The sequence below is a fragment of the Anomalospiza imberbis genome, unplaced genomic scaffold, assembly GCF_031753505.1.
Source record: "Anomalospiza imberbis isolate Cuckoo-Finch-1a 21T00152 unplaced genomic scaffold, ASM3175350v1 scaffold_824, whole genome shotgun sequence".
NCBI lineage: Eukaryota > Metazoa > Chordata > Aves > Passeriformes > Viduidae > Anomalospiza > Anomalospiza imberbis.
Window position 1 is genome coordinate 10,599 of NW_027100441.1, and position 17,032 is coordinate 27,630.

At 59.1% G+C, this 17,032-nt stretch overlaps 1 protein-coding gene across 2 annotated transcripts; it reads left to right on the forward strand.

Moving 5' to 3' along the window:
• The first annotated feature begins 183 nt into the window (after window positions 1-183).
• LOC137467868 (microspherule protein 1-like) lies at window positions 184-15,203 on the forward strand. Of its 2 annotated transcripts, none has more exons than XM_068179285.1 (11): window positions 184-207; window positions 982-1,091; window positions 2,411-2,519; window positions 2,950-3,088; window positions 3,915-3,990; window positions 5,326-5,354; window positions 11,783-11,875; window positions 11,985-12,067; window positions 12,813-12,900; window positions 13,822-13,949; window positions 15,046-15,203. In XM_068179285.1, exons 3-11 carry the CDS (start codon window positions 2,427-2,429, stop codon window positions 15,130-15,132), a joined length of 816 nt encoding a protein of 271 aa, XP_068035386.1. In that variant the 5' UTR covers window positions 184-207; window positions 982-1,091; window positions 2,411-2,426; the 3' UTR covers window positions 15,133-15,203. The 2 variants fall into 2 exon arrangements, with proteins under 2 accessions (XP_068035386.1, XP_068035387.1); XM_068179286.1 differs by having other exon boundaries at window positions 15,105-15,158.
• Window positions 15,204-17,032: the final 1,829 nt, after the last annotated feature.

The window sequence follows — 17,032 nt, forward strand, 5'->3', positions numbered from 1 at the left end:
ACACCCAGGTGCCCCCCCTGGTGCCACCCACCCCCCGGTGCCCCCCAGGTGTCACGGGCCGTGCCCCCCCCCGGCCCCCCCCCGGGCCCGGCCCCCCCCCCGGCGCTGCCCAAGCGGCTCAAGAAGAGCAAACCCAGCCCCGCCCCCCGCGACCTGGGCAGGTGGAAACCCGCGGACGACCTGCTGCTCATCAACGCCGTGCTGCAGGTCAGGCACACCTGGGGAGACCCCCACCCACCTGGGGGACCCCCTCCTTTGGGGAACCCCCCCTTAATTGGGGGATTTGGGGGCATTTTGGGGGTGACCCCAGAACGGTCACTTGGGACCCAATGGCCTCTTGTGCTGCAGGTGAGGGCACACCTGGGGGCTTTGGGGGGGTTTTGGGGGACTCGCCATCAGCTGGGGATATTGGGGTGACCCCCACCTACCTGGGGGACCCCTCCTCAATTGGGGGACCCCCCCTTAATTGGGGGATTTGGGGGGATTTTGGGGGTGACCCCAAGGAAGGGACCTGGGCAGGTGGGCACTCATCAGTGAGGGGTTGTGCTGCAGGTGAGACACACCTGGGGGGATTTGGGGGTCTCTCCTCACCTGGAGGGACTTGGGGGACCCCCACCCACCTGGGGAAACCCCCCTTAATTGGGGGATTTGGGGGGATTTTGGGGGTGACCCCAGAACGGTCACTTGGGGCCCAATGGCTTCTTGTGCTGCAGGTGAGGGCACACCTGGGGGCTTTGGGGGACTCACCATCAGCTGGGGATATTGGGGTGACCCCCACCTACCTGGGGGACCCCTCCTCAATTGGGGGACCCCCCAGAACGGTCACTTGGGGCCCAATGGCCTCTTGTGCTGCAGGTGAGGGCACACCTGGGGGGCTCTGGGGGGGTTTTGGGGCTCTCTCCTCACCTGTGAGCTTTGGGGTGACCCCAGCCCCCCAGGACCCCTCCCCTCAGCTGGTTTTTTTTTTGGGGCTCCCCCCAGACCAACGACCTGACCTCGGTGCACCTGGGGGTGAAGTTCAGCTGCCGCTTCACCCTGCGCGAGATCCAGGAGCGCTGGTACTCGCTGCTCTACGACCCCGTCATCTGCAAGTGAGGGCGGTTTGGGGGGTCCTGGGGGGCTTTGGGGGGTCCTCAGGGGGTCCCACAGGTGAGGGGGGTCGTGGGATTTGGGGGGACACAGGTGACACCCGTGTGGCCCCCATGGGACACCCACGGGACACCCAGGAGCGCTGGCACTCGCTGCTCTACGGCCCCGTCACCTCTGAGGGCGGTTTGGGGGGTCCTGGGGGGCTTTGGGGGGTCCTGGGGGTCCCACAGGTGTGGCAGAGTCAGGGGACGCAGGTGACCCCAGGGGGACACAGGTGACACCCGTGGGACACCCGTGGGACACCCATGGGACACCCAGGAGCACCGGGAGCTTCTGCTTTAGGACCCCAGGGGGGTCCCGGGTGTCCCCAGGGGGATCTGAGGTGTCCCCAGGGGGTCCCGGGTGTCCCCAGGGGGTCTCAGGTGTCCCCAAGGGGTCTCGGGTGTCCCCAGGGGGTCTCGGGTGTCCCCAGGGGGATCTGAGGTGTCCCTAGGGGGGTCCTGGTTGTCCCCAGGGGGGTCTCGGGTGTCCCCAGGGGGTCTCGGGTGTCCCCAGGGGGGTCTGAGGTGTCCCCAGGGGGTCCCGGGTGTCCCCAGGGGGTCTCAGGTGTCCCCAAGGGGTCTCGGGTGTCCCCAGGGGGGTCTCGGGTGTCCCCAGGGGGATCTGAGGTGTCCCTAGGGGGGTCCTGGTTGTCCCCAGGGGGGTCTCGGGTGTCCCCAGGGGGTCTCGGGTGTCCCCAGGGGGGTCTGAGGTGTCCCTAGGGGGGTCCTGGGTGTCCCCAGGGGGGTCTCAGGTGTCCCCAGGGGGGTCTCGGGTGTCCCCAGGGGGGTCTCAGGTGTCCCCAGGGGGGTCTCGGGTGTCCCTGGGGATTTGGGGACAATTCCAGCAGTGTCACCCGTGTCCCCAGGCTCTCGTGCCAGGGGTGTCCCAAGGGTGTCCCCAGTGTCCCCAACGTCCCCGCTGTCCCCGCTGTCCCCAGGCACTCGTGCCAGGCCATGGGGGTGTCCCAGGGGTGTCCCAGGGGTGTCACACGTGCACCCCGAGGGGTTTGGGGACAGTCCCAAAGGTGTCACAGCTGTCCCCGCTGTCCACAGGCACTTGTGCCAGGCCATGGGGGTGTCCCAGGGGTGTCCCAGGGGTGTCACACGTGTCCCCGCTGTCCCCAGGCACTCGTGCCAGGCCATGGGGGTATCCCAGGGGTGTCCCAGGGGTGTCACACGTGTCCCCGCTGTCCCCAGGCACTCGTGCCATGCCATGGGGGTGTCCCAAGGGTGTCCCAGGGGTGTCCCAGGGGTGTCACACGTGTCCCCGCTGTCCCCAGGCACTCGTGCCAGGCCATGCGCCAGCTGCACCCCGAGGCCGTGGCCGCCATCCAGAGCAAGGTCCTGTTCAGCAAGGCCGAGGAGCAGCTGCTGACCCGCGTGCCCTCGGTCAGTGTCCCCAAATGTCACCTGGTGTCCCCTGATGTCACCTGGTGTCCCCAAATGTCACCTGGTGTCAGTCACCCCCTGCTGCTGACCCGCGTGCCCTCGGTCAGTGTCCCCTGATGTCACCTGATGTCACCTGGTGTCAGTCACCACCCCCCCCGCTGCTGACCCGTGTCCCCACATGTCCCCTGGTGTCCCCTGGTGTCCCCTGGTGTCCCCTGGTGTCCCCAGAGCCCTGTGCCCTCGCTGGACACCTTCCAGGAGCTGCTGCAGCGCCACCCGGCCGTGTTTTACCTGCCAGGACCTGTGCCCTGCCCTGTCCCCGTGTCCCCTGCCCTGTCCCCGTGTCCCCTGCCCTGTCCCCGTGTCCCCGTGTCCCCTGCCCTGTCCCCTGTGTCCCCTGGTGTCCCCTGATGTCCCCTGGTGTCCCCAGAGCCCTGTGCCCTCGCTGGACACCTTCCAGGAGCTGCTGCAGCGCCACCCGGCCGTGTTTTACCCTGCCAGGACCCCCAAGGCCCTGCAGCTGCACTGGCAGCTCCTGCGCCAGTACCACCTGCTGCAGGACCAGACAGGTGGGGAGGGGCTGGGGGCTCCTGGGGGGTCCTGGGGGGGTCCTGGGGGGATTTTGGGGGGATCTGGGGGGTCCCAGGTGGGATCTGGGGGGTCCTGGAAGGTCCAGGGACCCCCAAAGTGCAGCAGCTCCTGCAGCTGCTGCAGGGGCAGACAGGTGGGGAGGGGGCTGCAGGAGTCCTGGAGGGGTTTTGGGGGTCCTGTGGGGATTTTGGGGGTCCTGGAGGGGTTTTGAGGGGCTCTGGAGGGGATTTGGGGGGTCCCAGGTGGGATTTGGGGGGTCCTGGAAGGTCCAGGGACCCCAAAATTGCAGCACCTGTACCACCTGCTGCAGGCACAGGCAGGTGGAGAGGGGGCTGCGGGCTCCTGGGGGGATCTGGGGGTCCTGGAGGGGTTTTGGGGGGATTTGGGGGGGGCTCAGGTGGGATTTGGGGGATTTTGGGGGTCCCTGGGGGGGTTTTTGGGGGGGGTTTTGGGGTCTGACCCCCCGGCCCCACAGTGCAGCCCCTCCCCAAGGGGGATCAGGTGCTGAGGGGATTTTGGGGGTCTCAGGTGGGATTTGGGGGGGTTTGGGGGTCCCTGGGGGATTTGGGGGATTTTGGGGGTCCCTGGGGGGGTTTTTGGGGTCTGACCCCCCGGCCCCACAGTGCAGCCCCTCCCCAAGGGGGATCAGATGCTGAGGGGATTTTGGGGGTCTCAGGTGGGATTTGGGGGGTTTTGGGGGTCTCAGGTGGGATTTGGGGGGTTTGGGGGGTCCCTGGGGGATTTTGGGGGTCCCTGGGGGGGTTTTTGGGGGGGTTTTTGGGGCCTGACCCCCCGGCCCCACAGTGCAGCCCCTCCCCAAGGGGGATCAGGTGCTGAACTTCTCGGACGCCGAGGAGCTGCTGGACGATGGCAAGCTCAGGTGGGGCTGGGGGATTTGGGGGTCTGGGGGGATTTGGGGGGAATTTGGGGGGTCTGGGGGGGAGTTTGGGGGTCTGGGGGGGATTTGGGGGGAATTTGGGGGGGGAGTTTGGGGGTCTGGGGGGATTTGGGGGGAATTTGGGGGGGAGTTTGGGGGTCTGGGGGGATTTTGGGGGAATTTGGGGGGGATTTGGGGGGAATTTGGGGGGGAGTTTGGGGGTCTGGGGGGATTTTGGGAGAATTTGGGGGAATTTGGGGGGGGAGTTTGGGGGGTCTGGGGGGGATTTTAGAGGAATGTGGGGGGGTTTGGGGGGCCTGGGAGGAATCTGGGGGCTCTGAGGGGGATTTTGGGGGAGTTTGGGGGTAATTTTGGGGGTCTGGGGGGATTTAGGGGATTTTGGGTGAATTTGAGGGGTCTGGGGGGAATTTGGGGGATTTGGGGGGGTCTGGGGGGAATTTGGGGGGTCTGAGGGGTTCAGAGGGGTTGTGGGTGGATTTTGGGGGGATTTTGCGGGATCTGAGGGGGTCCTGGGGGGGTTCGGTTGGAATTTGGGGGTCTGGGGGGGTCTGGGGGGGAATTCGGGGGGCCTGAGGGGTTGAGAGGGGCTTTGTGGGGAATCTGGGGCTTTGGGCTTTGGGTTTTTGGGGTTATTTGGGGTTTTTGGGTTTTTGGGATTATTTGGGGTTTTTTTGGGGTTTTTGGGTATTTTTGGGTTATTTGGGGTTTTTGGTTTTTTGGTGTTATTTTTGGGGTTTTTTTTTGTTTGTTTTTTGGGTTTTTTTTTGTGTTATTTGGGTATTTTTGGGGTTATTTGGTGTTGTTTGGTTTTTTTTTGGGGTTTTTTTTGGGTGTTTGGGTATTTTTGGGTTATTTCGGGTTTTTGGGATGTTTGGTGTTATTTTTGGGTTTTTTTTTGTTTTTTGGGGGGTTTTTTTTGTGTTCTTTGGGTATTTTTGGGGTTATTTGGTGTTATTTGGTGTTTTTTGGGGTTTTTTGGGTGTTTTGGGGTTTTTTTTTTTTGTGTTATTTGGGTATTTTTGGGGTTATTTGGTGTAGTTTGGTGTTATTTGGGGTTTTTGGGGTTATTTGGGTATTTGGGTATTTGGTGTTTTTTGGGGTTTTTTTGGGTGTTTTGGGGTTTTTTTTTGTGTTATTTGGGTATTTTTGGGGGTTTTTGGGTTTTTTGGGGGTTTTGTTTGGGTGTTTTGGGTTTTTTTGTGTTATTTGGGTATTTTTGGGGTTATTTGGGGTTGTTTGGTGTCATTTGGGGTTTTTGGGGTTATTTGGGGTTTTTTGGGTGTTTTGGGGTCTCTGTGTCACCCCTCGCCCCCCCAGGGACGTGCGGGACGAGGTCCTGGAGCACGGTGAGACCCCGCCCCCCCCGGACCTTCCGGAACCTTCCAGAGCCTGCAGGGCGCCGGCCCCGGGGCCGTGTGTCCGTCTGTCCCAGCTGAGCCCTGTCCGTGTGTCCGTCTGTCCCAGCTGAGCCCTGTCCGTGTGTCCGTCTGTCCCAGCTGAGCCCTGTCCGTGTGTCCGTCTGTCCTGCAGAGCTGACCGTGTCTGTCTGTCCGTCTGTCCTGCAGAGCTGACCGTGTCTGTCTGTCCGTCTGTCCTGCAGAGCTGACCGTGTCTGTCCGTGTGTCCGTCTGTCCTGCAGAGCTGACCGTGTCTGTCTGTCCGTCTGTCCTGCAGAGCTGACCGTGTCTGTCCGTGTGTCCGTCTGTCCTGCAGAGCTGACCGTGTCTGTCTGTCCGTCTGTCCTGCAGAGCTGACCGTGTCTGTCTGTCCGTCTGTCCTGCAGAGCTGACCGTGTCTGTCTGTCTGTCTGTCTGTCCTGCAGAGCTGACCGTGTCTGTCTGTGTGTCCGTCTGTCCTGCAGAGCTGACCGTGTCTGTCTGTCCGTCTGTCCTGCAGAGCTGACCGTGTCTGTCTGTCTGTCCGTCTGTCTGTGCAGAGCTGACCGTGTCTGTCTGTGTGTCCGTCTGTCCTGCAGAGCTGACCGTGTCTGTCTGTCCGTCTGTCCTGCAGAGCTGACCGTGTCTGTCCGTCTGTCTGTGCAGAGCTGACCGTGTCTGTCTGTGTGTCCGTCTGTCCTGCAGAGCTGACCGTGTCTGTCTGTCCGTCTGTCCTGCAGAGCTGACTGTGTCTGTCTGTCTGTCTGTGCAGAGCTGACCGTGTCTGTCTGTCTGTGTGTCCGTCTGTCCTGCAGAGCTGACCGTGTCTGTGTGTCTGTCTGTCCATCTGTCCTGCAGAGCTGACCGTGTCTGTCTGTCCGTCTGTCCTGCAGAGCTGACTGTGTCTGTCTGTCTGTCTGTCTGTCCGTCTGTCCTGCAGAGCTGACTGTGTCTGTCTGTCTGTCTGTCTGTCCGTCTGTCCTGCAGAGCTGACCGTGTCTGTGTGTCTGTCTGTCCGTGCAGAGCTGACCCCGTGTCTGTCTGTCTGTGTGTCCGTCTGTCCTGCAGAGCTGACCGTGTCTGTCTGTCTGTCTGTGCAGAGCTGACCGTGTCTGTCTGTCTGTCTGTGCAGAGCTGACCGTGTCTGTCTGTCCGTCTGTCCTGCAGAGCTGACCGTGTCTGTCCGTCTGTCCGTGCAGAGCTGACCCCGTGTCTGTGTGTCTGTCCGTCTGTCCTGCAGAGCTGACCGTGTCTGTCTGTCTGTCCGTCTGTCCTGCAGAGCTGACCGTGTCTGTCTGTCTGTCTGTCTGTCCTGCAGAGCTGACCGTGTCTGTCTGTCCGTCTGTCCTGCAGAGCTGACCGTGTCTGTCCGTCTGTCTGTGCAGAGCTGACCGTGTCTGTCTGTCTGTCCGTCTGTCCTGCAGAGCTGACCGTGTCTGTCTGTCCGTCTGTCCTGCAGAGCTGACTGTGTCTGTCTGTCTGTCTGTCTGTCCGTCTGTCCTGCAGAGCTGACCGTGTCTGTGTGTCTGTCTGTCCGTGCAGAGCTGACCCCGTGTCTGTCTGTCTGTGTGTCCGTCTGTCCTGCAGAGCTGACCGTGTCTGTCTGTCTGTCTGTCTGTCTGTCCTGCAGAGCTGACCGTGTCTGTCTGTCCGTCTGTCCTGCAGAGCTGACCGTGTCTGTCTGTCCGTCTGTCCTGCAGAGCTGACCGTGTGTGTCCGTCTGTCCTGCAGAGCTGACCGTGTCTGTCCGTCTGTCCTGCAGAGCTGACCCCGTGTCTGTGTGTCTGTCCGTCTGTCCTGCAGAGCTGACTGTGTCTGTCTGTCTGTCTGTCTGTCCGTCTGTCCTGCAGAGCTGACCGTGTCTGTCTGTCTGTCCTGCAGAGCTGACCGTGTCTGTCTGTGTGTCCGTCTGTACTGCAGAGCTGACCGTGTGTGTCCGTCTGTCCTGCAGAGCTGACCGTGTCTGTCTGTCTGTCTGTGTGTCCGTCTGTCCTGCAGAGCTGACCATGTTTGTGTGTCCGTCTGTCCTGCAGAGCTGACCGTGTCTGTCTGTCTGTCTGTCTGTGTGTCCGTCTGTCCTGCAGAGCTGACCGTGTCTGTCCGTCTGTCCGTGCAGAGCTGACCCCGTGTCTGTGTTTCTGTCCGTCTGTCCTGCAGAGCTGACCGTGTCTGTCTGTCTGTCCGTCTGTCCTGCAGAGCTGACCGTGTCTGTCTGTCTGTCTGTCTGTCCTGCAGAGCTGACCGTGTCTGTCTGTCCGTCTGTCCTGCAGAGCTGACCGTGTCTGTCCGTCTGTCCGTGCAGAGCTGACCCCGTGTCTGTGTGTCTGTCCGTCTGTCCTGCAGAGCTGACCGTGTCTGTCTGTCTGTCCGTCTGTCCTGCAGAGCTGACCGTGTCTGTCTGTCTGTCTGTCTGTCCTGCAGAGCTGACCGTGTCTGTCTGTCCGTCTGTCCTGCAGAGCTGACCGTGTCTGTCCGTCTGTCTGTGCAGAGCTGACCGTGTCTGTCTGTGTGTCCGTCTGTCCTGCAGAGCTGACCGTGTCTGTCTGTCCGTCTGTCCTGCAGAGCTGACCGTGTCTGTCTGTCTGTCTGTCTGTCCTGCAGAGCTGACCGTGTCTGTCTGTCCGTCTGTCCTGCAGAGCTGACCGTGTCTGTCCGTCTGTCTGTGCAGAGCTGACCGTGTCTGTCCGTCTGTCTGTGCAGAGCTGACCGTGTCTGTCTGTGTGTCCGTCTGTCCTGCAGAGCTGACCGTGTCTGTCTGTCCGTCTGTCCTGCAGAGCTGACTGTGTCTGTCTGTCTGTCTGTGCAGAGCTGACCGTGTCTGTCTGTCTGTGTGTCCGTCTGTCCTGCAGAGCTGACCGTGTCTGTGTGTCTGTCTGTCCATCTGTCCTGCAGAGCTGACCGTGTCTGTCTGTCCGTCTGTCCTGCAGAGCTGACCGTGTCTGTCTGTCTGTCCGTCTGTCCTGCAGAGCTGACCGTGTCTGTCTGTCCGTCTGTCCTGCAGAGCTGACTGTGTCTGTCTGTCTGTCTGTCTGTCCGTCTGTCCTGCAGAGCTGACCGTGTCTGTGTGTCTGTCTGTCCGTGCAGAGCTGACCCCGTGTCTGTCTGTCTGTGTGTCCGTCTGTCCTGCAGAGCTGACCGTGTCTGTCTGTCTGTCTGTCCGTCTGTCCTGCAGAGCTGACCGTGTCTGTCTGTCTGTCTGTGCAGAGCTGACCGTGTCTGTCTGTCTGTCCTGCAGAGCTGACCGTGTCTGTCCGTCTGTCCTGCAGAGCTGACCGTGTCTGTCTGTCTGTCTGTGCAGAGCTGACCGTGTCTGTCCGTCTGTCCTGCAGAGCTGACCGTGTCTGTCTGTCTGTCTGTCCGTCTGTCCTGCAGAGCTGACCGTGTCTGTCTGTCTGTCTGTGCAGAGCTGACCGTGTCTGTCCGTCTGTCCTGCAGAGCTGACCGTGTCTGTCTGTCCGTCTGTCCTGCAGAGCTGACCGTGTCTGTCTGTCCGTCTGTCCTGCAGAGCTGACCGTGTGTGTCCGTCTGTCCTGCAGAGCTGACCGTGTCTGTCCGTCTGTCCTGCAGAGCTGACCCCGTGTCTGTGTGTCTGTCCGTCTGTCCTGCAGAGCTGACTGTGTCTGTCTGTCTGTCTGTCTGTCCGTCTGTCCTGCAGAGCTGACCGTGTCTGTCTGTGTGTCCGTCTGTACTGCAGAGCTGACCGTGTGTGTCCGTCTGTCCTGCAGAGCTGACCGTGTCTGTCTGTCTGTCTGTGTGTCCGTCTGTCCTGCAGAGCTGACCGTGTCTGTCTGTGTGTCCATCTGTCCTGCAGAGCTGACCATGTTTGTGTGTCCGTCTGTCCTGCAGAGCTGACCGTGTCTGTCTGTCTGTCTGTCCGTCTGTCCTGCAGAGCTGACCGTGTCTGTCCGTCTGTCCTGCAGAGCTGACCGTGTCTGTCTGTCCGTCTGTCCTGCAGAGCTGACCGTGTCTGTCTGTCCGTCTGTCCTGCAGAGCTGACCGTGTCTGTCCGTGTGTCCGTCTGTCCTGCAGAGCTGACCGTGTCTGTCTGTCCGTCTGTCCTGCAGAGCTGACCGTGTCTGTCTGTCTGTCTGTCTGTCCTGCAGAGCTGACCGTGTCTGTCTGTCCGTCTGTCCTGCAGAGCTGACCGTGTCTGTCCGTCTGTCTGTGCAGAGCTGACCGTGTCTGTCTGTGTGTCCGTCTGTCCTGCAGAGCTGACCGTGTCTGTCTGTCCGTCTGTCCTGCAGAGCTGACTGTGTCTGTCTGTCTGTCTGTGCAGAGCTGACCGTGTCTGTCTGTCTGTGTGTCCGTCTGTCCTGCAGAGCTGACCGTGTCTGTGTGTCTGTCTGTCCATCTGTCCTGCAGAGCTGACCGTGTCTGTCTGTCCGTCTGTCCTGCAGAGCTGACTGTGTCTGTCTGTCTGTCTGTCTGTCCGTCTGTCCTGCAGAGCTGACTGTGTCTGTCTGTCTGTCTGTCTGTCCGTCTGTCCTGCAGAGCTGACCGTGTCTGTGTGTCTGTCTGTCCGTGCAGAGCTGACCCCGTGTCTGTCTGTCTGTGTGTCCGTCTGTCCTGCAGAGCTGACCGTGTCTGTCTGTCTGTCTGTGCAGAGCTGACCGTGTCTGTCTGTCTGTCTGTGCAGAGCTGACCGTGTCTGTCTGTCCGTCTGTCCTGCAGAGCTGACCGTGTCTGTCCGTCTGTCCGTGCAGAGCTGACCCCGTGTCTGTGTGTCTGTCCGTCTGTCCTGCAGAGCTGACCGTGTCTGTCTGTCTGTCCGTCTGTCCTGCAGAGCTGACCGTGTCTGTCTGTCTGTCTGTCCTGCAGAGCTGACCGTGTCTGTCTGTCCGTCTGTCCTGCAGAGCTGACCGTGTCTGTCCGTCTGTCTGTGCAGAGCTGACCGTGTCTGTCTGTGTGTCCGTCTGTCCTGCAGAGCTGACCGTGTCTGTCTGTCCGTCTGTCCTGCAGAGCTGACTGTGTCTGTCTGTCTGTCTGTGCAGAGCTGACCGTGTCTGTCTGTCTGTGTGTCCGTCTGTCCTGCAGAGCTGACCGTGTCTGTGTGTCTGTCTGTCCATCTGTCCTGCAGAGCTGACCGTGTCTGTCTGTCCGTCTGTCCTGCAGAGCTGACCGTGTCTGTCTGTCTGTCCGTCTGTCCTGCAGAGCTGACCGTGTCTGTCTGTCCGTCTGTCCTGCAGAGCTGACTGTGTCTGTCTGTCTGTCTGTCTGTCCGTCTGTCCTGCAGAGCTGACCGTGTCTGTGTGTCTGTCTGTCCGTGCAGAGCTGACCCCGTGTCTGTCTGTCTGTGTGTCCGTCTGTCCTGCAGAGCTGACCGTGTCTGTCTGTCTGTCTGTCCGTCTGTCCTGCAGAGCTGACCGTGTCTGTCTGTCTGTCTGTGCAGAGCTGACCGTGTCTGTCTGTCTGTCCTGCAGAGCTGACCGTGTCTGTCCGTCTGTCCTGCAGAGCTGACCGTGTCTGTCTGTCTGTCTGTGCAGAGCTGACCGTGTCTGTCCGTCTGTCCTGCAGAGCTGACCGTGTCTGTCTGTCTGTCTGTCCGTCTGTCCTGCAGAGCTGACCGTGTCTGTCTGTCTGTCTGTGCAGAGCTGACCGTGTCTGTCCGTCTGTCCTGCAGAGCTGACCGTGTCTGTCTGTCCGTCTGTCCTGCAGAGCTGACCGTGTCTGTCTGTCCGTCTGTCCTGCAGAGCTGACCGTGTGTGTCCGTCTGTCCTGCAGAGCTGACCGTGTCTGTCCGTCTGTCCTGCAGAGCTGACCCCGTGTCTGTGTGTCTGTCCGTCTGTCCTGCAGAGCTGACTGTGTCTGTCTGTCTGTCTGTCTGTCCGTCTGTCCTGCAGAGCTGACCGTGTCTGTCTGTGTGTCCGTCTGTACTGCAGAGCTGACCGTGTGTGTCCGTCTGTCCTGCAGAGCTGACCGTGTCTGTCTGTCTGTCTGTGTGTCCGTCTGTCCTGCAGAGCTGACCGTGTCTGTCTGTGTGTCCATCTGTCCTGCAGAGCTGACCATGTTTGTGTGTCCGTCTGTCCTGCAGAGCTGACCGTGTCTGTCTGTCTGTCTGTCCGTCTGTCCTGCAGAGCTGACCGTGTCTGTCCGTCTGTCCTGCAGAGCTGACCGTGTCTGTCTGTCTGTCCTGCAGAGCTGACCGTGTCTGTCCGTCTGTCCTGCAGAGCTGACCGTGTCTGTCTGTCTGTCTGTGTGTCCGTCTGTCCTGCAGAGCTGACCGTGTCTGTCTGTCTGTCTGTCTGTCCTGCAGAGCTGACCGTGGCTGTCTGTCTGTCTGTCCGTCTGTCCGTGCAGAGCTGACCGTGTCTGTCCGTCTGTCCTGCAGAGCTGACCGTGTCTGTCTGTCTGTCCGTCTGTCCTGCACAGCTGACCGTGTGTGTCCGTCTGTCCTGCAGAGCTGACCGTGGCTGACCGGCGGCAGAAGCGCGAGATCCGGCAGCTGGAGCAGGAGCTGCAGCGCTGGCAGGTGCTGGTGGACTCCATCACAGGTGGGCGCGGACGGACAGACGGACGGACGGTGCGTCCCTGGGTCAGTCTGTCCATCCCCGTGCCCATCCGTCTGTCCCTCACTGTCCCTCGCTGTCCGTCTGTCCGCAGGGATGAGCTCCCCGGATTTCGACAGCCAGACCCTGGCCGTGCTGCGGGGCCGCATGGTTCGGTACCTGATGCGCTCGCGCGAGGTGCGGCCCCAAAGCACCCAAAAACACCCTAGAGTACCCCAAAAGTACCCCAAAAATACCCCAAAACACCCCAAAAATATCCCCAAAAATACCCTAAAGTACCCTAAAAATACCCCAAAAATATCCCCAAAAACACCCTAAAGTACCCCAAAACACCCCAAAAAATCCCCAAAAACACCCTAAAGTACCCCAAAAATATCCCCAAAAATATTCCCAAATACAATCCCAAAAATACCCCAAAAATATCCCCAAAAACAATCCCAAAAATACCCCAAAATATCCCCAAAATATCCCCAAAAATACCCCAAAATATCCCCAAAAACACCCTAAAGTACCCCAAAATATCCCCAAAAACACCCTAAAGTACCTTAAAAATACCCCAAAAATATCCCCAAAAACAATCCCCAAAATACCCCAAAAATATCCCCAAAATACCCCAAAATATCCCCCAAAATACCCCAAAAACACCCACAAAATCCCCCAGACTCTCTGGGAGGAACCCCCCAAAAAACCCCTGGGGAACCCCAAAAAATCCAAAAACGCCCCAAAAACCCCAAATCCCCCCGATCACGCTGGGTTCCCTCTAAAAACCTCGGGAGCTCCCCCCAAAAAATCCCAAAAAAAACACCAAAAAAATCCCCAAAAAACCCTGTAAGGACCTCACCAAAACCCTGGGGGAACCCCAAAAACCCCAAAAAACCCCAAAAGCCCCAAAAATGCCCCAAAAATGCCCCAAAACCCCCAGATCACGCTGGGCAGAGCCACCAAGGACAACCAGATCGACGTGGACCTGGCGCTGGAGGGGCCGGCCTGGAAGATCTCCCGCAAGCAGGGTGGGCTGCGCTCGGGCTTTTGGGGCTTTTGGGGTTTTTTTGGAGTTTTTGGGGTCCCCCAGGGAGTTTGGGGGGCTCCTCCCAGGGAGTTCGGGGGATTTTCGGGGTTTTTTTGGGTTTTTTTTGGGGTTTTTGAGACAAGTTCCTGAGGTTTTTTGGAGGGATCCCAGGGTGATCTGGGGGGGATTTGGGTTTTTTTTGGGGTTTTGGGGATTTTTTGGGGGGATTTGGGTTTTTTTGGGGTCCCCCAGGGAGTTTGGGGGGCTCCTCCCAGGGAGTTCGGGGGATTTTCGGGGTTTTTTTTGGGTTTTTTTTGGGGTTTTTGAGACAAGTTCCTGAGGTTTTTGGAGGGATCCCAGGGTGATCTGGGGGGGATTTGGGTTTTTCTGGGGGGATTTGGGTTTTTTTTGGGGGGATTTGGGTTTTTTGGGGGTTTTTGGGGTCCCCCAGGGGTTTTGGGGGGCTCCTCCCAGGGAGTTTGGTGTTTTTTGGGGTATTTTGGGGTTTTTTTTTGGGTTATTTTGGGGGAGTTCCTGAGGTTTTTTAGAAGGAACCCGGGATGATCTGGGGGGATTTGGGTTTTTTGGGGATTTTTTGGGGTTTTTTGGGATCCCCTGGGGTTTGGGGGCACCCTCTGAGGGGATTTGGGGGATTTTGGGGGTTTTTTGGGTATTTTTGGGGTTTTTGGAGGGGTCTCGGGTTGCGCTTTTGGGTTTTTTTTGGGTGGGCTTTCAGCTCCCCCATCCGTTTGTGGCTATTTTTTTGGGGTCCCGGGGGGATTTTCGGGGACAATTTTGGGGCGATCTTTGGGCTCTTTCTCCCCGTTGCTCTGCCAATCCTTTCCCGACCCCCCCCAAAAGCCTTGGGGGCGCCTGTGGAATTTTGGGGGGCGGTGGGGAACGCTGGGGATTCGCCCGCCAGGGGTGATCAAGCTGAAGAACAACGGCGAGTTCTTCATCGCCAACGAGGGCCGGCGGCCGATCTTCATCGACGGCCGCCCGGTGCTGGGGGGCAGCAAATGGAAACTCTGCAACAACTCCGTGGTGGAGGTGCAGTGGGGGTCCGGGGGGCTTGGGGGGTCCTGGGGGATTTGGGGAGGTCCTGGGGGGATTTGGGGGGGTCCTGGGGGGATTTGGAGGTGTCTGGGGGGGATTTGGGGAGGTCCTGAGGGGACTTGGGGGGTCCTGGGGGATTTGGGGGGCCCTGGGGGGGATTTGAGGGGGTCTGGGGAGGATTTGAGGGGTCCTGGGGGGATTTGGGGGGGATTTGAGGGGGTCTGGGGGGGATTTGGGGAGGTCCTGGGGGGATTTGGGGGGAATTTGAGGGGGTCCAGGGGGGATTTGAGGGGGTCTGGGGGGATTTGGGGGTCCTGGGGGATTTGGGGAGGTCCTGGGGGGATTTGGGGGAAATTTGAGGGGGTCTGGGGGGGATTTGGGGGGTCCTGGGGGGATTTGAGGGGGATTTGGGGGTGTCTGGGGGGGATTTGGGGGGGTCCTGGGGGGATTTGAGGGGGTCTGGGGGGGATTTGGGGGGGTTTAGGGGGGTCTGGGGGGGATTTGAGGGGGTCTGGGGGGATTTGGAGGAGGCTGGGGGGATTTGGAGGGGATTTGGGGGGGGGTTTGAGGGGGGTCCTGGGGAGGGTTTGGGGGTCTTTTGGGGGGTTTTGGCGGCATTTAGGGGGTTTGGGGGGTTTGAGGGGGGTCCTGGAGGGATTTGGGGGGGATTTGCGGGGGTCTGAGGGGGTTTGGGGGGGTTTGGGGGTTTTTGAAGGGCCTTAGGGTGTTTGGGGGGTTTTTGGGGGTCCCTGGATATGGGGAGGGGTCTCCAGAGGATTCCTGGATTTGGGGTCTCTATTTTGAGGAGGGGTCTCTGTGTTGGGGTCTCTGGGGTGTTTTGGGGAGGGGTCTCTGGGTGTTGGGATATTTTGGGGAGGGGTCTCTGGGGTATTTGGGGAGGGGTCTCTGGGTGTTTTGGGTGGCTGGGGTCTCTGGGGTATTTTGGGGAGGGGTCTCTATGTTGGGGTCTCTGGGTGTTTTGGGGAGGGGTCTCTGGGTGTTGGGATATTTTGGGGAGGGGTCTCTGGGGTGTTTTGGGGAGGGGTCTCTGGGTGTTTTGGGTGGCTGGGGGCTCACGGCTGCTCCCCAGATCGCCAGTCTCCGTTTCGTGTTCCTGATCAACCACGAGCTGATCGGCGCCGTGCGCAGCGAGGCCGCGCGCCTCGGCCACCCGTGACACCCGGGTGACACCCGTGACACCCGTGTGACACCCGTGTGACACCCGTGTGACACCCGTGACATCGGTGTGACACCGTGACACCCGTGTGACACCGGTGACACCCTGACACCCGTGACATTGGTGTGACACCGGTGACACCCTGACACCAGTGACACCGGTATGGGACTGGGACCATCCCAGTGACACCAGTGACTGCGCGCCTCGGCCACCCGTGACACCCGTGTGACACCCGTGACACCAGTGACACCCTGACACCCGTGACACCCGTGTGACACCCGTGACACCCTGACTCCCGTGACACCCGTGTGACACCGTGACACCCGGGTGACACCGGGGTGACACCCGTGACACCGTGACACCCGTGTGACACCCATGTGACACCCGTGTGACACCGGGGTGACACCGTGACACCGTGACACCCGTGTGACACCGTGACACCCGTGACACCCGTGTGACACCGTGACACCCGTGACACCCGTGACACCCTGACACCCGTGTGACACCAGTATGGCACCCATGACACCGGTGTGACAACTGGTATGGCACTGGGACCGTCCCAGTGACACCAGTGACACCGGTATGGCACCGGGGTGACACCAGTGACACCAGTAACCGCGCGCCTCGGCCACCAGGGACACCAGTTTGGCACCAGTGCTCCCAGTTTGGCACCGGGACCCTCCCAGTGCTCCCAGTTTGGCACCGGGACCCTCCCAGTGCTCCCAGTTTGGCACCGGGATCGTCCCAGTGCTCCCAGTTTGGCACTGGCCGCCCCCCAGCTGTCCAAGGATGAATTTCCTTGGAATTGCCCAAATTTCCCCTCCCCCATCCCAAATTTTGCCCCCCCCTTTGACCCCCCCCCATCCCAAATTTCAGCCCCTTCCCAAAAAATTCCCGACTTCTAAAGCTCCAAAGTTTTTACTGGAATTTTCTCAAGTTTTCGTTCACTGAGGGGGAAAAAATCCCCCAAAAAATTTGGGAACAAAGATGGGAAAAAAAAAAAGGGGGGAAAGAGAAAAATTGGGGAAGCTCCCAAAATTCCCGGAAATTCCCGAAAATTCCGGGCTGTGATTGGGGTGTGGGGAGGGGGGGAGGAAATTCCTGAAATAAATTCCAGAGAAAATCTGAAAATGCTGGAGTGTCGTGGGGGGTGGGGACACCGGGAATTCCACAGGGAAATCCCAAATTTTGGGGGGAAATCCAAATCCCAATGGGAAAATCCCAAATTCTGGCGGGAAAAAACCAAATTCCAAAGGGAAATCCCAAATTTTGGGGGAAAATCCAAATCCCAATGGGAAAATCCAAATTCTGGGGGGCAAATCCCAGATATTGGGGGGAAATTCCCAAATTCTGGCAGAAAAAAAAAAACAAATCCCAAAGGGAAATCTCAAATTTTGAGGGTAAAATCCAAAATTCCAAAGGGAAATCCCAAATTCCGGAGGGAAAATCCAAAATCCCAAATTTTGGAGGCCCCAAATCCTGGGAAGGACCCCCAAAATCCAAAATTTTTCCCCAGAATCCAAATTTTTTCCCCAAAATCCCAAATTTTCCCCACAGATCCCAAATCCCGGCTCTTCCCTCGCTGCCAGCGCGAGGTTGGGGTCGAGATTTTGGGAATTTGGGGGGAAAAATTCCGGGACTGGGAGAAAACCAAACCCCAAAAATCCCAGTGGGAAAAACACGGGAAGAGGCTGGGGGGGGGGGAAGGGAAAAATGGGGAAAAATGGAAAAAAGAGAAAAAAATGGAGGAGAAAAGGGGGAAAAGAATGGAAAAAAAGGGGAAAAGTGGGGAAAATAAAAAAGGGAAAAAAGTGGAAAAAGGGGAAAAAAGAAGGAAAAAGATGGGGAAAATGGAAAAAAGGAAAAAATGAGGGGAAAGGGGAAAAAGGGAAAAAAGGGG